The sequence below is a fragment of the Oenanthe melanoleuca genome, chromosome 1 (genome assembly GCF_029582105.1).
Source record: "Oenanthe melanoleuca isolate GR-GAL-2019-014 chromosome 1, OMel1.0, whole genome shotgun sequence".
In the NCBI taxonomy this organism is placed as follows: Eukaryota; Metazoa; Chordata; class Aves; order Passeriformes; family Muscicapidae; genus Oenanthe; species Oenanthe melanoleuca.
In genome coordinates, this window is record NC_079333.1 from 105,387,574 (window position 1) to 105,407,479 (window position 19,906).

Genomic DNA, 19,906 nt, shown 5'->3' on the forward strand with positions numbered 1-19,906 from the left:
CTCAGGATGCAGCAAGTGGGTCTGTGGCTACAACTCTGCACATCACCACAAACTTGCTGTTGAGACTCAGGAATCAGACAGTACCAGGCACAGCACTGCTCCAGGACTAGGATTCTCACCTGAGGGATCACACCACAGGGACAGCAGGCAGGAGACAGACTTGCCTTTCTCAAATCTGGCACAATTGTCTGCTCCTCTGGGACAACTTAAAACTTGGGGTGGTGTCACAGCTTGGGGTTAATTCCTGTAGCTGTGGCTACAAGCCCCAGCATGGCCCTGGGCAGGGAAGGGATCTTGTAGAGCTCATCTCTCACTGCCTCCTTTCTAACCACTGAGGGATGGTGCTTGAGGATCTTGTTTTCTTTGGATTGGTGTGGGGTAACTAATCCAAGCAGGCAGCAGGACTCAGATGTGAGGTCTGCAGGAAACCACTTGACACAGCAGGAAATGGAAAAAAAGAGTTAGATAAACTCTGTGGGTCAGTCAGGCAGCCATGTGTTTACATGGGAACTAAGCCAGTAGGTTATTGCCCTTCAGTTAAGGAAACAGTACTTCTGAAATTAATACATCCAGAACACTATAAACTTTTTAAAAATGGAATATTGCAAGGCCTTCCCTGTTTGCAGTGAGCTCCTCTGTGAAACTTGCAGCCAGAGCTCTTCTGCCTAGCAGGGAGGCAATATTGAAACCAAATTAATTACTTACCAGCCCCAGCTCACTCAGATTTACTAGATTTACCTCCTCCTGTGGAGATATTTGTGCCAGAGAGAAAGTTGGAGAACTGCTATGTCTAAGGCTGTTGGGCTTATTCTGCCTGATGGGAAATGGGAATTTCTTTCCTGGAATTTGCTAGAATTGGCTTTTCTCTGATCCCATCTCTGATAGGTCCAGCCCTGCCCTAAGGGGTGTTCACTGTGTCTGTGAACTATTTCAGCCTCTCTGAATTCAGTCTTAGCCCCTTCCAGGTCTGTTAGCACTGTTGTATTTTTCCAGCTTTTCCTGCCATTAGGCTTCAGTCTTACTGAAGTTGTGGGGTTTTTGCATGGAGAAGAGAGCAACAAGTAACACAAGTTTAGATTTTTTAAATTGTCCGTTGGCATTTCGTAGTTCTCAGGATAAAATATATTTCCATTGTTCTCCCTGGGCTGTGCCATTGACCAAAGGCCTTTTAAGCTAAGCAAGCTAAGGATAGGAGAGCTGTTTTCAAGTTGCATCATTCTGTACAAGCACAGTCACTTATCAAAAAGACTTTTGAAAAGAGATTTTCACTGAACAGTGAAAAACCAGGAACTTTTTGCTGCTATTCCTGATTGGACACAGGCTTATCTTTTCCCTTTGCCCCCCTACACTATCAACAGGGCAGAAGGGCAGTAATAACTTCTCTTCACCCTGATTTGGGTGGCCTGGCAGCATTGCACTTCATCTCTGCTGAAGGGCAGAGTTATTGGTGTTAATGCATGTCAAGGAAGGAATGTGCATGGCACCTGTGTTCCCAACCAGAATGAAAAGACTAGCAATAAATGAATTTTTAGAAGCAGTGTTTGATGATCTTTTAGAAAAGTAAAATATTGTGCAGTAAGAATAAAATTATTAGAAGTATGTTACTGCTTGGTATCAGTATTTCCTAGTTTGATACAGCATTAGTTTATGACAGCAAAAGCTGTAGGATGCAGTATATTCCTTTGCATGCCCTGTTTGGCCCTCTTTTCTGTGGCTGAACACAGTGCTGCAGCCTGGCAGTGAGAAATTGTCCTCAAGTGAAAGGAGGGGCTGCTGTTGTTTGGAGGATTCCCTGCAGGGTGTTCACAGGGGCATTTGCTTAGCTCTTGCCATGGCAGAAATGTTTTGCATGCACGTGTGCACCTGGAGGAGGCTGGAGCAGCATCCCTCCTGCCACCTTCCTTCAGTGTAAGTCTGAAAAAGAAAAATATAGGGATGAAAGGGAAAAAAAAGTATGTGGTACACAAGATTGAGATTACATACCCAGAAATCCAGAGGTAACTAGCCACCTCCTGGTGACTTGAAAGCACAACATTTGTCAGAAATTAAAAAACAACCCTAAAACATTAAACTTGTGGATCTCAGGCTGAACTAAGTGCTGAAATCACACCCTGGTGCTCTGCTTGGCCCAGAGCAGAAATTGTTGAGTCTGGATGGAACAGGAGGGGATTTGCTGCTGCCCTCAGTGCAGATGGTGAGGAGGGGCAGCACAGAGTGACCTGATGGGCTCCAGAGCTGGGGCACTGAGGAGACAGGAGCAGGCAGTGTCAGCCAAGTCTTGCTGTGGCCACTTACCACATACATTTTCCTCCCCTGCTGTACCTGCCCTGGGTCTGACATGTTCTCCAAAGTGCAGGAATTTCAGTGTTTTACCACTTTTTCCAAGTCTGAAAGCTCACTATGTTCTCTGAGTTTCGTCCTGCACCTTTTATCTTTGTTATGATCTTTGCAGAGAAAAATGTTCTGCAGAATATCAGAAACCCATGTGTATTTACACACAAACACACAACTGTCAGTGGGGAAGATCAATAAATTCCCTCTCACCAAGTGTGAGGAAGGTGTGTTTGGCTCCTGCTTTGTGTCCTCTGTCCCTGGGTCCCCATTCCCTGCATTTGCAGCACTGCAGCCTCTTTTGGTCTGTGACTCCCACCTGCCAGGTGTGATGGGCTGGCACGGGGTCCATGGCACTGAGAAGCAGCTTGCAAACTGCTTTAGCACCACAGCTCCTGCCTGTCATGGTCAGAGTGTTCCCTACATCTTCACACAAACTTCTGACACATCTGGAAGAGCAGACAATAGAGAGGTGTGATGAGAATTTCACCACTGACTTCCATGGGGGAAGGTTCAAAGCAATTTAATAAGAGAAGATGTTACCTGCTCATCCCTTCCTCTTTCAGATTAAAGTTATCACGAAGAAGCAGCTGCTGTTAGATTGTTTCTCTTATCATTATATCACAGGATTATCTGAAACAGTCAGTTTCAGATAATAACAGTTTCAGCCACTGCTGCAGCTCTGTCTCACACACATTGTAAGTACTGACACCATTTTTACAAGTGTACAATATTTTTCTTCCTGCAGCCAAAAACTTCTTCTTCATACTTTTTTTTATAGGCTAGGTTTCTTCCATGGAAGAATGGAATGTTTGCTTTTAAAGTGAGGTGTACCATAAAGGTGCTTAAATAGTTTGAAATGCATTCAATTTTAGACCCACACAAAATTCAGGATGCACATTTCAGCAGCAGGCAAATAGTAGATTCATTGAAGTGTAATAATGAAGGATGCTTAGGAACAAGGAATATTACCTCTTTGGCCATGGCTTGAGTATCCTTAGCCCAGAAATTGACAACTGCTCAGAACAAATGTACCCTTCCCCACACCTTCAGAATAGAAAATATAAAAAATATTACTGTCCTTTTTAGTGCCAGTCCAGCTGTTTTTATCCCTCCTACTTAGCAACATGCATTCCATTGCATGCACGGATTTGCAGGAAAAAAAAAAAAAAAAAAAAGAAAAAGCCAAAACCCAGCCAGGTCTTTTGGAACAAAAGGCCAAACATGATGACTGAGAATTTTGTGTTCTTGAGTAATGAAGAACAGCTCTGTTGTATTTCAGTTGTTTGTGATCTTATGTGTATTTCAGGGAAAGTCACGAAATTTCTCAGGAATTTGCCCTTCAACATGGAATCCCTTGGTTTATCTGGATTACAATCACTTCTGGAGAACCATGGACAAGATGGGAAAAGAGGTAGGCTGTGAAAATTCAGTGTTTCCTACAATGTTTATGTCACCATGAATAAATTTAGTTTGTTTTTGGTTTGTTTCTGGCAGGGTTATTTATTGCTTCTTCAATATAAAAAAAACCCTCAACAATGAAACAAAGCAGAAAGAAAGCATCCATCAGAAAGGTTTCTATATTGCCCAGGAACTGTCAGAAATGACAGGTCTTCCTCACTGAGAGGGGGTTGGATTAGATGACTTGTAAAGGCCCCTTCCAACCCACACTGTCCTAAGAGAGGAGATAAAAAGACCTGGAGATATCTAAGATATCTGAAAAAAATGAGATTGAGCTCAGTGTAAGTATTTTGTCATGACAGGAAAAAATATTCCATGAGCTGGGAGATTAGAATGGGCTTTTTCCCCTTCCCTCATGACAGCATTTTGAGTAAAGATGATTTTTTTTTCTGTAGCTGCCTAAGCTGGGCTCCAGTTTGACTTCACAGTAACTTTATTTTTAAAGTTCAGAATATAAGCAGCACAATTGCAGCCCCTGGAACATTATACTCTCTTTCAAATATTCATCAGTTTCTATATAATCTAGCAACAAACCAAGGGCTTTACCTTACCAAAATCTTCAAGCGTAACTCACTGTACTGCTGCAAATTCCATTGGTTTATGTGGTTTTGCAGAATCAAATTTATGTATTATACTGCACATTTTATTTTGTCAATAGTAATTTTTCAAACGTTAAGGGGTATCCTCCACATCATGTTACTTACATGCAAAAGATTATTATTAAGAATTTGACTGCCTAAAATATTTCAAAGTATCGAGACATCTTTTCTTACTCTGCAATTAGCAGAGAGACATGAGAGCCTTTGGATACTCATCTTGGAACTGACTGGAAAAAGAACTTTCCATTCAACTTCTAGAGCATGTCAAGAGAACTAAATTGGAATAACTTCTGCACAACTAAAAGCCAGATGAGTCCCACATGGATGTGGCTCACTGGTCAGATAAAGACAGATTTGGTGGTTATGGTACAATTCATTCCCAAAGGTGTGAATGGAAACTATTCCATCTAGTGAATTTGTTCCAAATTTATATCCATGTGCAGGGGACAAAAGAAACTCCTGGCCAACATATTAATTAAATCTGTGCTACTAACTAGCTATGACCAGGCAATGGTGGAGTACTGAATCATTTCTTGGATATTTCACCTCTGTCTCCAGATTCCTGTTGATGCACCATGGGATGCCCCACATGCTGAAGAATGGGACAAAATGACCATGAAAGAGCTGATAAATAAGATTTGCTGGACCAAGTATGTAAATCTTTACCTGCTTTGAAATTGCAGCTGTGGAATGATAGTGGCTTTTTGGCAGGTTCTGTGGTACAGCTGAGTACAGATCAGGAGGTGTTTGAGATGGGCTTTGCTTGGCTGGCAAGGTGGCATCAAAGGTGCTGGGGGAGCCTGGGGTTTGCTTCAGCAGGTCCCTGCACACAGCACTGCTGGTGTGGGCTCTTCCCACCATCCTGTCACTTCAAACCATTGGATCACTGAGCTCCAGCCAGCTCTCCTGTGGCTCTTTGCCTTACAGTACAGCTTCCTATGAGACACTGACATTCAGGCCCTTGAGGAGGATGAAATCTGCCCTTGCAAATTCCAGGGCTGCAGTTCTGCTGTTTGCCCTACTCCTCTCATTATCTTAAACTCCACAGTCTCATGGCCACTGCAGCCAAGGCTGCCCTTCAGCTTTGCATTATCCCACAGGTCCTCTTTGTTTGTGAGTAACAGATCCAACAGAACATCAACAGTAGTTGGTTGGAAGAGGGCTCAAGGTGTTGTATCATCTATAAAATGACCAATGTGTTTTCTGTGAAGGACTGCACTGTACAAATAAAAAAAGGACCAATGTTCAATATGTTGAGGTGATGACAACTGGAAATTAAATTCTCTTTCTTTCCTTTCTCTTTTCAATCATTTCTTTATATAAGGCAAAGAGAAGTGTGCTCTTAGGAGCACTCATGTCCCCACTTGCTGTGCCAGCCCCTGTGCTGTTCTCTAACACTCTCCTCCCTCCTATTCAGTGCCTTTTATTTGTGTGGCTGTTCTCTGTTTGCCCTTTCATTCTGACTGCAGTTTAGTGCTGTGCCTGCACAGCTTCCTGACCAAAACTTTCCATCTGAAATTCGTTTTTATGGCTCAGGGCTTGCTCTAGCTCTGTGGGATGTGCTGTACAGCCTTTTGGACTCGCTTGTGCTCTCTGTGGCATTGGAGTTTTCTTTGCAATTAGTTTTTTGAGCCTTTTGCCTGCAAACTTGGTTACTTTGAACTGCTGTTGCAAGTGCACTGACTCTTCCTCTTCTAGTTTTTACTTCTGCTTTTAGCCATGGAGTTGGTGGAGCATAAGCCAGACTGGGTTTGTAGTGATCCCTCCTTTAACAGACTTCTCTGCTAGGCAGCTTCTAGGTCCATCATCTACTGCCAATGTTGTCAGTAAAACATCCAGTTTTAATGGATGTGCTCAGCTGAAATGCATTAAAAAACTCAGTAAAAACCCATTTTAGATCTTTAAGCCAAGCCACATTTTCTACATGCAGTTAAAAAACAGTGCTTAAACAGGAAAGCTCTTCCACAGCATTTTCTGTCTGACTTGGTGCCAAGATTGCAAAAGATTTGTTTGTCTTGTGTCACAGATCAGCATCTACTGATCCTGGAGATTTTTTCACATTTCTTAGGCCTGAACCTGCTGCAGCTGTTTATGTCTTGGTGCTCTCACAATTGTCACAGAGGGTTCTTTTGTGCATAATAGGATGAAATAGGGGTGAGTGGACTTCATACTTAGGGAAATGAGGTTATAAAAGTTTATAAGTTACATATTTTAGCCCAGATAACTTGCAAAGTTCCTTCTTTTATCAGATGATAATAAATTCATGTTGTTTCGAGAAGCTTCATCGAAGTCAAAGTCCTTTTACCTTCTTTGCAAAATTATCTCAATTTTCTTAGAAATCTGTGGCCACAAATGCAAGAAATGTGAGCAGCCAGATCCTCTGCTCCTGCTGCCTTTTCTCTGTTTATGTTCAGAGAACATACTGTGGTAGGCAGGTGACCCTTTCCTTATTTTTATGGCAGTGATTGCCAATTTGGTTTCTCTGTCTGGATTATTTACCAAGTCTGGTTCTTGATTTCACAAAAGAGCAGCACAGCAGTGTTAGATGTCAGGTGGGGAATGTCCAGGCTCTGTGGCTGCTTCAGTCCCTCAGGACCCATGAGACCCTGGAACTTATGTGCCTGAGCTCCCCATGAGAAGTGCAGAAAAGTTTCTCTAACAAATTACAAAAATTGTTCTTCTGCTAAGAAAAATATTTATTCTGATGAAAGGAATAACAGCTGGGAAACTATTTAACCAAAGTGAAATCAGTGGGATTTCAAATTAAGTGGGTAAATACATTGGGAGGGAGGGAGGTGCTGGTAGAAACCCATTTAAGCAGACTCAATCCAGACTGAAAAACTGAACAGATATTAATCACCTTGACTTTTCTGACTTTGGGAAAGCAGCCCTTGTTTAGTATGACAAATAAAATCCTGGAAGCAGTCAGGAGGTTGTATTTTCTCAGTCTTTTCCTGGTCCTGTGTCTCATGCAGAGCTGTCAGGGATTTTGCCACGGCCTTTGTGAACATCAACGTCACGTCTGAGCCCCACGAGGTCTCTGCCCTCTGGTTCCTGTGGTATGTGAGGCAGTGTGGGGGCACATTCAGGATTTTCTCTATCACCAATGGGGGCCAGGTACAAAATATCTCATTTCCTTCCTCTTCTCTTGAAACAGTAACGGGCAAGTGCAGTGTTGTGCTCACTGAAACTCTGCATTTCATGAAAAGATGAGAGCATGTGGCACAGAGAGAAATGTGTTCTCGTGGGGTGATACAACCCTGTCAATTAGCCCTGTTTAATGACGGATTTTATGCTAAAATGTGGAATAAATTGGGACTATTTAAGCAATTGGGTGTTTTCTGCATTCAGTTCAGCACAATATTGTTGTTGCAGTTGTGTTGCTTTTTAGCCAATTTATTTTCTCTGGGTTACTTGGCACATTTGAATGTTTACAAGAGTTCAGAACAAGTGTACTTCAGACTGAAATGTGGGTGTTTTTTGCTGTTGAAGCCTCTAATGACGAGAGTTGGAAGTAAATATGCCCTTCCTTCTTGAGTCAGCTCACATGGCAACAGTTTCCATCAACATCTGTCCCTTGTGGTGAGACTATACAAGCACAAGGATGTAAGCAGTGCTGGTGCTGTCCTGTGGTAGGAGACAGATCTAACTAAAAGCCTTCTTCCTCAGGAGCCTCCTCAATCATGTGTGCTGTCCTACATCAGCAACTGCTAGCTGTTGCAGCAAGAGTTAAAAATAAAATTAATCCCAAGATACTCAGAGCTAAACAAAACGTGTGGAGAAGGGAAAGCTACCTGGGAAAAGCACTTCCTTTTCTTTGTAGCTGGATGGGAAAAGCTGTCTTTGTTCCTATCATGCTTCCTTCTTCCCTCACCCAATCAATTTTAGTTGATCAAAAGCATTAAGGCTTTCTGGCTTAGTGGCCCTGACAAGCCTTATAAAACCTGCTTGGGCAGCCATTTCAGTCTTTCGGCATGAGACATTATGGATCCTTTCCTCCCTGCCAGTACTAGCATCTTACATGTAAAAATGAGCTGCTTTATTTCCCACTGGTGGCTGGTAGATGGAAGAGCCTCTAGTGCTTCCCCTGACCCTCTGCACAGACATTGCAGGGAAATGTGTGTCACAAATTGTGCTTTTGTCCTGACAGCATTATCTTCCCAGGGACAGAGAAAGCTCACTCCCTTAAGACCAGACTCAGTTAAAGATCTGTCTTGCTTCTGGGCTAGCACAGTCTTTCATTTTACAGTTGTTTTCTTTGTCACACTTGAGGGCTTTGGTGCACAGTGGTGGGTAAAATACTTAAAACCTGTTTTGAATGAAGTGATATGTTTATTTTTGCTAGAAAGCCTACATTATATGTGCATGTTCTCTAGGCTTAAAGAGTCTTTAAGCCAGGTCATTAGGGAAGCCATTGCAAAAGTGGTTTAGTCAGTAATCCCCACGGAGGCTCAGCTTTGTGCCCTCACTCTTCTGAAAGTCTGAGTGTCTTTACACACCCTTAGGACTTGAAGATTTGGCCTGGAATTTCGTGATGGTGAGCAGAAATCATATTCAATGTTGTTGTGATTAATGCTGTTAATTTTTTTGTTTGTGTTTCTTTTCTCTTTGTTGTTTTAGGAGAGGAAGTTTAAAGGGGGCTCTGGTCAGATCTCGGAGAAAATAATGGAACGCCTCAAAGGCAGAGTTAAACTGGAGAGACCTGTGATCAGTATTGATCAGACAGGTGATAGTGTCCTTGTGGAGACTCTGAACCATGAGATATATGAGGTAATTCAATCAGAATAAAAGTAGAGTATGCATTTAGTAGGGGAATAAGTCTGCTGTAGCTCTTAGCCAGATGTAATCAGGAAGTTCCCATTTGTGTGTGTCTATTTCTTGGACTGTGCTGACACTCCATGGAACCTGCTTTACAGATTTATTTATGACTGGCTCTCTTCTTGCTGTTCTGCTACCTGGTTTCTGTTATTACTCTCACTTCTCTACCTTAGCTTTCTATGCCTTTATCTATTTTTACATTTTAGTTCTGCATTGAGACCATTTCAAAGGAAGGAAAAATAACCTTCCTGTTTGTGTCTAAGTTTGTAGTTCACAGAAAAAAAAAAATAAAAAAGACATTTCAAACATCTTTTGTAAGATTTTGCCTCTGTACTGTGTACTTTATACTGTGTTGTGGTATAGTGCCACCCTACAGAGTCTGCACTGCTCCAGTCAGACCCAGGGCCTGTGAGAGGCTTGGAGCATGTTCAGGAGAGCTGGAACCACCTTTAGTGTTCCTTGTCCTGAAGTAACATCCTGTGAATATGCACAAATGTGATTTTTTTTAGCATCTTATAATTGGGATAAATGTGGGTCTTATTTCTCTGGAGATGATAAAAGGCTGTTTTACCTAGGCCCTAGGATGTCTCTTGTCCCATGTCCCCACCTGTCTCCAGCCAAGTTTCATTTCTGGTCTGTTTTTTCCAGCTCCTTTTTTCTGAAATGGCAGAATTGCTTTTGTCACCTGGAAATATGTGTGTGGGAAGGCCACCTAGCAGGGTCAGGTGTGGGAAGGCTGTTAGCAGCTATTAAGAGTGTCTTTCAAACACATCCTGTGGGATGAGCTCGCTGGGAGGCAGTGCCTTGTGCTGACTTTGTTCTACATTTCAGGGCAAGTACGTGATCAGTGCCATCCCTCCAATCCTGACAACAAAGATTCATTTCAAACCAGAGCTGCCACCAAAGAGAAACCAGTTAATTCAGCGTTTGCCTATGGGGAGTGTCATAAAGTGCATGATGTACTACAGGGAAGCCTTCTGGAGGAGGAAGGGTAGGTAGGGAAAGCAGAGGAGTTGGGAACTCTGTGAAAATTTTGACACTCTGCTGTCTAACAATCAGGGAATAAATCCAAGGGAAGATTAAATGTGCAAAACCCCAAAATCAAACATACAGAAAAGTGAAAAGTAAAGTTCCTCAGAAAGCAGAACTCTTTCTCTGAGCTTGAGTGCATGCCTTGTCCCAAGGATGAGTCCAGACCCAAACAGGATCCCAAATCTCATTGCAGTTGCCTGAGGTGAGATGACCAAGAGAAGAAGCAGTGTTTCCCTGGGAAGCCTTGCTGAAACCTGCAGAGCACAGCATCATCAGCTTCCCTGCAGCATCAGCTCCCTTCTCCTGCCAGGGACAGTTAGGTCAGCCAAAGAGAATTTACAGCAGATGACAAGCAGAGCTTAAGGTGTAAGCAAGCCCTTTCCCTGATTTTAATCTTCTGTTCTGCAGAGTTGATATCTCAGAGGACTGGGAAAAGTAGGTTAGGTTTTAGTTTAACTTTTTTCCATGCTGTAATATCTTGTTTTTCTCAACTTTAACTGATACCATTTTCAGAACTATTTGTATGAATAGATTTGTTCCACTTTCTTCCTAACAATATTGAGAGTGGTAAGAATATTTCTTAATCAAAGTAATATAATTTTTATATGTTTCAGGGTATAAACTGGCCATTGAGATGAGATAGGAATGCAGTCAGGTGTATGTATTATTCTCTATATGAGATTTTTCTCATGTTCATCTGAAACATGTCCTGATGTGATCCTGGAATAGACAGCCCATGCTTGTGCTGCATTACTGTTATGGAACACCATTCCTAACAATCTTATCACCAGCAAAATCAAAATAGTGTAAATTTTAGCCTACAGTAACCAGATGTAATTACACTGGGTTTTGTTTTGGTCAAAGTTACTCATGGAATGAATCACCACAGTTCTGACTAGATCAATTTATTTTTGATGTTTATTGTCCCCAAAATAGAAAGCCAAAGGGACTTGCAGCAATCCACAGAAATTCCTTGTTAGGTGAAAGTGGAATTTTAAAAAATTTTACAAGTCTGTCTGCACAATTTCCCAGAGTCAGAGAGAAGAGAGTAGAGAAACTGTTACAGAGGCACTTTAGACATGTAGGTGTTGTTGGTAATAATGGAATTACTGTACAATTCCTTTTATGGATAATTTGCCTTGCTCATTACTCTCAGGAACAGTGATCATCAACAGGTTTTTCTAACAATCATCTTGGGGTTTCTTTCCCCTTAGGTTATTGTGGTTCCTTCATGATTGAGCATGAAGAGTCTCCAATTGGAATAACCATAGATGACACAAAACCTGATGGAACCTTCCCTGCCATTATGGGGTAAAAGCTGCTAGCCCACACTCACAGATGTGAATTTCTTCTTGTGAGAGTTAGTGGGTGCAGGAGGGAGAGGGGAAATGACCAGGTTACATCAGTGTTTCCCACTTCCACAGTTTGTACAGATGGAGTTTGCACTTCTGCCAAGCCTTTGTGCCTCTCTAGTCCATATAAACTTTTGGTGAAGGTTCTGCAACAAACAGCCTAATAAAAAGGATGTGTTTGGGAAGGAGTTGCTGAATTCAGCTGTAGTCTTTTTTAAGCATTCACTTCATGTGTTTTTTGCTGTGGAGTAGGTTTAGAAATAAATCCCTCTCTAACCTATCTGTTTGAGCCTGTACTTGGTTTATGTTAGGCTTTTATATTTAGTGCCTGGTCCAAAACGACAATGTAATTGTCCAAGAAATCCTGATTTGTGTCCTCTCCCCACTGAGCTGAGTTAGGACAAGGAACATCAGCTGCTGGAGCAGGGAGGCTGCTATGTAGTGAAAAAAATCTAGATTCTGTAGAAACTGTCAAGTAAAAATGTTACAGTTTGGACAAACAGGTGGGAAAATACATGACAGCATTTACTGGGTTTTAAAATAGCTGAAACCAAATGAACAAACAATCTTCACAAGTGTTTCCACTGTAATCTGAGGTGAGACTGCCAAAAAAATGTCAATATAAATGTCAGGCAACTACTCCTTCAGTGTCTGGCAGGAAAAGCTCCCCACTTCTACTGAACTGTGCATGTTTATGGGCATGTTCAAGGCTTTAAAGCTTCCATGAGAGCAGCAAGCCTCCTCCAAACCCCATATGGCAAACAGTTTCCAGCCTTGTTTCTCCTCATGGATTTATGTGACTTTCTAAAAGAGTGTAGGAACATACTTCATCCCCTGAATATCTCCACTAGGGTTAGATGAACTGATTGCCAAATCTGTTTCCTTCAAGACGAATAAATATTAATCCCAGTTGTTGCAGGAGTGATGCATGGCACTGTGCAGTGCCTGTCAGAGCAGCAGGCTGCCACCACTTACTAACACCAAGTGACACAGGCAGCTGCCTGCTGCACTTCAAAAGCTCAAGGAAGCTCAAGGGCTCAGTCCTTTTGGGTCAGACCTACATAGGTGCCCTCTGGAAATGCACACCCTCCCTTTCAGTTAGCTCTGTAGGTTACCCTGCACAGACTTATTCACCTCTGTGACCTGTAATTATTAAATGTTGAGGTGTGATGACAAACATGAAGCTCATCACATACCAGTAAAGTGCTTTGCCAATCCCTTTTTAGAGTAATTTTGAGCAAGAGCTTGCAGCTCTTGCTGAAAAAAAAAAAAAAAAAAATCAGCTAGGGTGATGTTCACATGCCTTATTTTTCTTTTCAGTTTCATCCTTGCCAGAAAGGCTGTCAAACTGGCCCATCTCAGCAAGGAAGAGAGGTAAGAGTTCAGAAGATGTAGATATTCAGAAACAAATTGTTTCTCTGGGGTGCTTCCCCACAGGAATGTGTGAATATGTTTGTGAATATGCACATTTATACATGCTCAGTGCAACTACCAACACTGGAAAATGGGGCAGAAATTGAGATATTAGCATAAGAAGGTGGAGACATTAATGCTAATATTCATCCAGTTGTGCATATTTCTAAATTTCCAAGTCTTACCCACACTTCCATGCTATGATTTACCAATTCTGGGTCTCTATGTGAACAGAGAAGATTTTTCAAACCATGTTTCCAGACTACATCTCCATGGAATGATGATTTAACCCAGGGATACTGGAGTGCTGACATGTCTCCTTTTGGGTCTCCTTCTGGGTCTCCTTCAGATTCAGACTGGGTGATAAAATTTTTAAATTTCTGTGTTTACAAAAGTATGGTTTCCCCATTGGTCAGTGAAATGAACAAACAATATTTTTTTTAAATGTGAATTTTGGTACTGTGCAAGTGAAGGAGGAGCTCTGCTTAGGTATGTAAGCTGCATTCTTCAGCTCATATTTTATTCCCAGCTATAGTAAATCTGTAGGGATTTAATTGATTTATATTGCTTCTCTTCTGGTCTTACACCAGCGAACATGAGAATGAATTGGCTTTGTATCCTAAAATAGCTCTACAAAGATTTATTTTTTGAGAGCTCATTGCCAAGATCAACCTTCATTTCCCATTCCCTGGATCCATTTTAGATGTAACTTTTAAACATCAGCATTTGAAATATGTATGTTAAGATAAGGACTTGAAATCAGACTTAAAAACAAAGCCTAACCCAACTTTCTTTCCAATGTGTTGCAATAAATTTGGGATTTTTATAGGAAAGATGAGAGTAGGGAGGTTTGCCCCCCCCCTCCACTTTTTTTTTTCTGACTCTGATTTTATTTTCATATAGGAAAACCAAGATCTGTGAGGCATATGCCAAGGCACTGGGGATGAAAGAGGCTTTACAAGTAAGGAATTAATGCCTGTTTTTGCCTATGTTGTACAATAATGTTGCTCCTTTGTTCTGGATAATGAAGGCAAAGTTCCTGGCACCTAAATTGTGTACCTAAAATTGCATGTTGTACCATACAATCTATATTCCCAAGAGGAGGGCAGGACTGAGTACAAGAAGAAAAGAACTGCCAGTCTCACCCAGCACAAGAAAAGAGAAGGCAGTGCATGTTTTAGTTTGTCCTGTCATGTGCCCATGGGAGACTGGTGTTTCTGTAAAAGCACAAAAATTTGTTTTGTGCAGATGGATAGCATTAGCCAGATGACATGGCACTCATTTGTCAGGAATTCTTAGCCTGATTTTTCCCCCTCTTCAAAAGAAATATATTCTTTATTTCCAATTTCTCTGCCAGTGTTTCACTGTTTTCTCTGTTGACACTCACAGCCTGTGCATTATGAAGAGAAGAACTGGTGTGAGGAGCAGTATTCAGGGGGCTGCTACACAGCCTACTTCCCACCAGGCATAATGCATTCCTATGGAAGGTAAAAGAGAGAATGCTTTGCTTTCTAATTCACATTTCTTAGCTCATGTACAGTGCTATACCTTATGCAACACACCTATGGCATATTTAGAATACTGGGGGAACTTCAAACCTCTTTCCACTCCCCAGCTAACAAAGATCTTGTTATTTACTTTACTAAGAGCAGAGTTTCTCTTGTGCCTTTCAAGGAAATGAAACACAGTCACAGAGGGACCTGCTAAAGCCACAAAACTTTTCCCCTCTGGGTTATTTACAGTAGTTTTTGCTATGCAGTATTTGCAATGGATCCCTGTAGAGACCCCCAAGCCCTTGAGGACACACATCTTGGTCAGATGAAGAGTCTTCACTGACTGTGTAGGTGGTGCATGAGGTTCAGGAGGAGCCCAGGAGCTCCTCAACATGTCCAGCATGGGGTTACACCCTGTCTGAGCCAAAATCATGTGAGGAGAATCATCCCATGTGCAGTCTCTTCTCCTGTCATTTACCCAAGCACTTGGGCAGTGGTGGGTTGAGCTGTCTGGCCTGGGGAAGCTGCTCTCCAGAACACAGGGAAAAACTAATGGGGGATTAGATGGGAGCCCTTAGACCAAGCACATTCCCAGTGGGAGAGGGAGCTCCATTCCTCCAGCTGGGTTGCCTGCAATGCTTGTGCAGTACTGTAGGGCTGAGGGTCTGCCCTTATGACCCTGTGGGGTGAATGCAGCTCCCTGAATTCCAGACCTTCAGCAGCCAGGCATGTCCAGCCCCCAAATAGAAGCTGATAGTAGTGATCTCTGCAAAAATGTCATTCTCATTCCACTGTAACGTCAGGATCACAGCAAAGCTGCCATGCAGAAGACATAAATCTATCAGCTGCACTGCATTGCTGGAGGCTGTTAGGATTATCCCTTATCCCAGCACTAAAATAAGGCCTGTATTATTTTGCATGCAAGCTGGGAGCACTGATTTATGCCTTAGGTTTTTCCCTCTCTCAGATCTTGAATTTTGTGTGCAGAAGCAAGCAGGTGGTCCTGCAGGGACAGCTATTGCACCTCAGCCCAGGTCTGCAGGGACAGGGATTCTGGAGAGCTGAAGCCACAAGCTCCATCAAAGCCATAAATTGCTTTTAGAAGGATCATTGCCTTTTTGTCACTTGTCACCTGACATTCTCCACTTGTTTTGAAGGATCATTCGGCAGCCTGTTGACAGAATCTACTTTGCTGGCACGGAGACAGCAACGCAGTGGAGTGGATACATGGAGGGGGCCGTGCAGGCAGGAGAGAGAGCAGCCAGAGAGGTACAGACCACTGCTCTGCTTTCTACATCTCTATCAAAAGGCTAGAAAGGATTAAATACAGCTTGGAGGGTCTGATTTAGTGCAAAGGCTCCTAAAATTGATAGGAAGTATCCCAGAAAACAACGTGACCGAAGTATTTTTATTTTTTTAAATGTACTTGATTAGTTATTGAATAAAGTGAAGCCAAGAATCTCAACCAAATCAGTATATTACTGAAATGGAGATTTAAAATAAAGTGTATGCCATGTACTGCATGTCTAGAGGAAAAAAATCCCCTAACCTGATGCTGCTTGTAGATACACTACCTCAGTTTCTAACAAATGAATCACTGCATGTTTTAAAACTAATCTAAGTCATTTCAAATGCTCACAGCTATTTCCTGTGCAGAAATCTGGAAAACTGAACATTATTCCTGTTTTTGGTCTATCCCTTCTGCTTCTTCTTTTACAAGACAGTCCTGTTAGCTGAGCTTTATGAAATTGTAATGTGCAGCTCTGATAATGTCTAAATCTCCTCAGAGTGACACACATCAGGCTGTGATCCCAGTCACAGTGAAATCCCTTTACAACAATCTGGAGGGAGGGGAAAAAAGCATTAAAGGGTGCACATTACAGTTACAACTGCTGCATGGCAAAGCCACGGAGTTGTTATATAAGGGAAAATCAGTCTTTTACTTCCATTTGACAGAATGTCATATTTGCCTTATAATCCTTATTACTTGCTTCATTTCAAGTCACCTAATTTCTCTTTTCTCCATTCCTGTGAGCAGTAGTTACAAAGACATTTGCCCCCAAGAATCCCCATGATTGTTGCAATCAGTTTATTCTCAAGAAAAATCCTTGATGAGCTTTGTACTGCTTGAATAGGCGAGGGAGGGCTCCATAATTCAATGCTGTGAGAGCTCAGGGTTGCATGTCTCCTCTTTCTATATCCCAGAAGCATCACTCCTAACAGGTTTTGTGTCCCAAGTGCATGGCAGTAACCTCACCTTGGTATTTCTCAATCTGCCTTGACAGAAAGCATTTCTACTCAGAAAAAAAACCAAAATGAAAAACTTCCCACAAAAATATTTAGAGAAGCTCTAGTAAAAATCACTGTACATTTTCTGGTTCAAAAGACTTTCAGCTACTCATAGTTACACCTTTTACCAATGTCATCTTGCTGTGACTTCCTCAGTTTCTCCAAAACTGGAAGTATTTTGGGTTATAATTTTTTTCACGTGGTACAAGTAATTATTTTTTCTAGGTACTGCACAGCATGGGGAAGATCTCCAAGGGTGAAATTTGGATGCCAGAGCCAGAGTCAAAGGTAAGTCAGAGTATCACTGTCACCCAGTTAGGCATGTGTGTCCCTGTTTCAGTGATTCCTATGCACCCTGCTGCCAGGCAAGGCTTTAGTCGCCTCACATTTTGATGGTATTGATTTTGTTGACTTGTCCAAGGAATACTATTGCCCATGTCTGAAGGGTGGGTGACTAAGAGCCAAGGACAATGATCTCAGAGCCTGAGGGACTGAAAAGTGCAGCCTAATTCTGCCCAGTCCCAGCCCATGGTTTAAAACCAAATAGAATTCATTCCAGCCACAAGTAACTCAATCTTCACTGTCCTGTGGCTGTTCAGGATGAGAGAAAACACATCTCACAGCCATGACCCTGCTCAATCTGGTCCTTGGGAAAAACATACCCAGCCTCATGGGGGCCATTTGCCACCTTCCTGCTCGCTTGGTGAGGGGGGACCCTACAGAGTCACTGTCTGTCCTGGTTTGAAAGAAGGTGTTTGTAAGAAATGCAGGAGCCTCTCTTGAAATGGAGAATGTAAACCCCCTCCCTTCAAATTATTATAATTTTGAAATTAAGGGGCTCTCAGGCAAAGATTTGGGGATAGGAATAACAGTTCCTTACTAGGAAAATTAAAATAGAAATACAGTATTACAAAGAACAATCCCAAAACACTGACAGAGTCAGAATACAACCTGACACCCTGTCAGTCAGGGTGTTGGTAGCAGTGCCATTAAGTGGTGGCTGCATCCTCCTGGAGTGACAGATGTGGTTCTGTTGGGGAGCAGTGCTCCTGTAGAAGGTGCACTTTTCCTCTGAAGGTCCAGGGATGATGTGGAAAGGTCCAGTTTTCCTCTGGAATCCAGTGGAAAGAATGTACCTTGCTGTTCAAAAATCTCAGTTTTTATCTAGGTAGGAAATGTTTGGCTCCTCTCACTGGGTGGGGCATCTCCCAATGGGATGGTGTAATTTTATCAGTCACGCAGTGGGACTCAATGGCCCATTAACAGAAGATATCTTCCTGGAGGAAGGATGGGTTGTGGAAAAGATAAAGATGATTGCCCCAGCTGGTTTTTAACAGATGGTCCATTAGCAGAAGATATCTCCCACAGAGATACGGATCACTGCCCCACCTGGTTTTTAGTAGAGGTGATAGAATACATACTTTTGGTCACATCCTGTATTGCAACCTAAGACACCATCTCCTCTCTCCCCCAGGATGTCCCAGCCCGACCATTCCCCACCACCTTCTGGGAGAGGAACCTGCCCTCGGCGCCGGGGCTGCTGTGCCTGCTGAGCTGCACCCTGTGTGTCACCTCCGTGGCTGCTGCGGGGCTCTTCGCCTGTAAAAAGGGACTGATCGCTCGAAACTAGCGGGTACCACGCCCCCTCTCCTCCCCTTTCACCAGATGAGTGTTACTTTGGAGAAAAGTGGCATGGACGGCTGGAAAGAGCAAAAGATATTATTCTCCATGTGATTTTTCTTTTTAGTCCCATAATTAATGCATTGAATCTACTGAGGTTGCTACCAGCTAAATCTGCTGTGGGGGTGTTTTTCAAATTTGTCCATTTGTTTTTGGTTGGACATGATAATATCAATGATATATCCCTAATACAGGCAAGGCAAAATGCAGATCACACCTTTTCTGAGTCGCCAAGAGGTCTGGGAGAACGCTTTTGTTCCCACTCAGTGTTTTATTTTTCACTACACAAGACAGTAAATGCCCTCATGCATTCACCTCAGACCATCTGAGGTTATTCCCATACCATCCCCACTGCACAGAAGAGATTAGCATGCCGATCAGTCGTAGAATTGCCAAATTAATTTTCAAATGCATTTGATTAATTATTAATCATCGCAACGTGAAACTGAACCCCGAGCTGGATGAGAGGAGGTAATTAGCACAAGGCACAGCACTGAACAGGGAGAGAGGAGGCATGGCTGGGCTTCATTCTGCCCACTGCCAAGGAAACATCTGTGCACATCTGCTCTGCATGGTGCCTGCCCTGAGAGCATCCATCCAGCCCAGCCTTGTGCTGCCACAGCACAGTGAAATGAAATAGCAAAGTTAAATTCCCCCGACTTGCAGCAGGTGCTGGCTGTTATTTTCTAAATGGCAGCAGCTCCCTGGCTCCCTGTCCATTTGCTGCCCCTCATTTCACTGCTAATCTGTAGTTCCTTCTTTCCAATAAGGAGAAATGTATCTGAGGTTCGAATTACTGCCTTGAAAATTACAGTAATTGGATGCATCTGCCTGTTCCGCTCTTATTATGTACATGATACACTTAAAATAATCACTTTAGTGTTTTACTGAAGTCTGGAATGTATGTTTCACAATGTACCATCATGATGTGGTCTTTTGCCATGAATTTTGAGCGTTGTACGTGTCCATGAACTCAACTGTTGTTCAACATGGGTGAAATGTGCCTTTCAATAGTCCTGAAACCTTGATCTTCTTATAAACTTTTCTTCAGATTCTTTCTTGCTCAGTTTTTTGTGAGTTACATGAATTGCTGATTGATTCAAGGGCTCCCTGCTGAATGTGCTCTCTCCAGCTCCAGCCATTGCTGAGCAGGAATTCCTGTGCATGCAGCCTGGCACAGCCACAGTGCCTCCTCAGGGAGGGAGCACAGGCTCTGATGAGCCTTTGTGGTGTGAAACAGTTCTACACTGCCACAGGCTTTCCCCACGGGGACATTTCCACCACCTGAAAAACACTTCCCATACCTGTTCAAAAATATTTTATCCATAGGTGTATTTGTAGCAATTAGAGCTGTTCATTTTCTGGTTTACTTTGGACAACATCAGAACTTCTGTGTGCACCCCAAATTATCTGCAATACACCCGTGAGCCAACACTGT

General features: G+C 42.6%; 1 protein-coding gene across 1 annotated transcript in view; it reads left to right on the forward strand.

The window, feature by feature from the left end:
* LOC130260120 (amine oxidase [flavin-containing] A-like) overlaps nucleotides 1-19,523 on the forward strand; it is a 34,812-nt gene extending 15,289 nt beyond the window's left edge. Inside the window, exons 4-15 of the mRNA XM_056505271.1 lie at nucleotides 3,641-3,745; nucleotides 4,950-5,041; nucleotides 7,367-7,508; nucleotides 9,012-9,161; nucleotides 10,041-10,200; nucleotides 11,456-11,552; nucleotides 12,914-12,967; nucleotides 13,910-13,967; nucleotides 14,396-14,493; nucleotides 15,657-15,768; nucleotides 17,014-17,076; nucleotides 18,263-19,523. Coding sequence (XP_056361246.1) covers nucleotides 3,641-3,745; nucleotides 4,950-5,041; nucleotides 7,367-7,508; nucleotides 9,012-9,161; nucleotides 10,041-10,200; nucleotides 11,456-11,552; nucleotides 12,914-12,967; nucleotides 13,910-13,967; nucleotides 14,396-14,493; nucleotides 15,657-15,768; nucleotides 17,014-17,076; nucleotides 18,263-18,418 — 1,287 coding nt within the window. The 3' untranslated portion in view covers nucleotides 18,419-19,523. The remainder of the gene's footprint in view (nucleotides 1-3,640; nucleotides 3,746-4,949; nucleotides 5,042-7,366; nucleotides 7,509-9,011; nucleotides 9,162-10,040; nucleotides 10,201-11,455; nucleotides 11,553-12,913; nucleotides 12,968-13,909; nucleotides 13,968-14,395; nucleotides 14,494-15,656; nucleotides 15,769-17,013; nucleotides 17,077-18,262) is intronic.
* The last annotated feature ends 383 nt before the right edge of the window (nucleotides 19,524-19,906 follow it).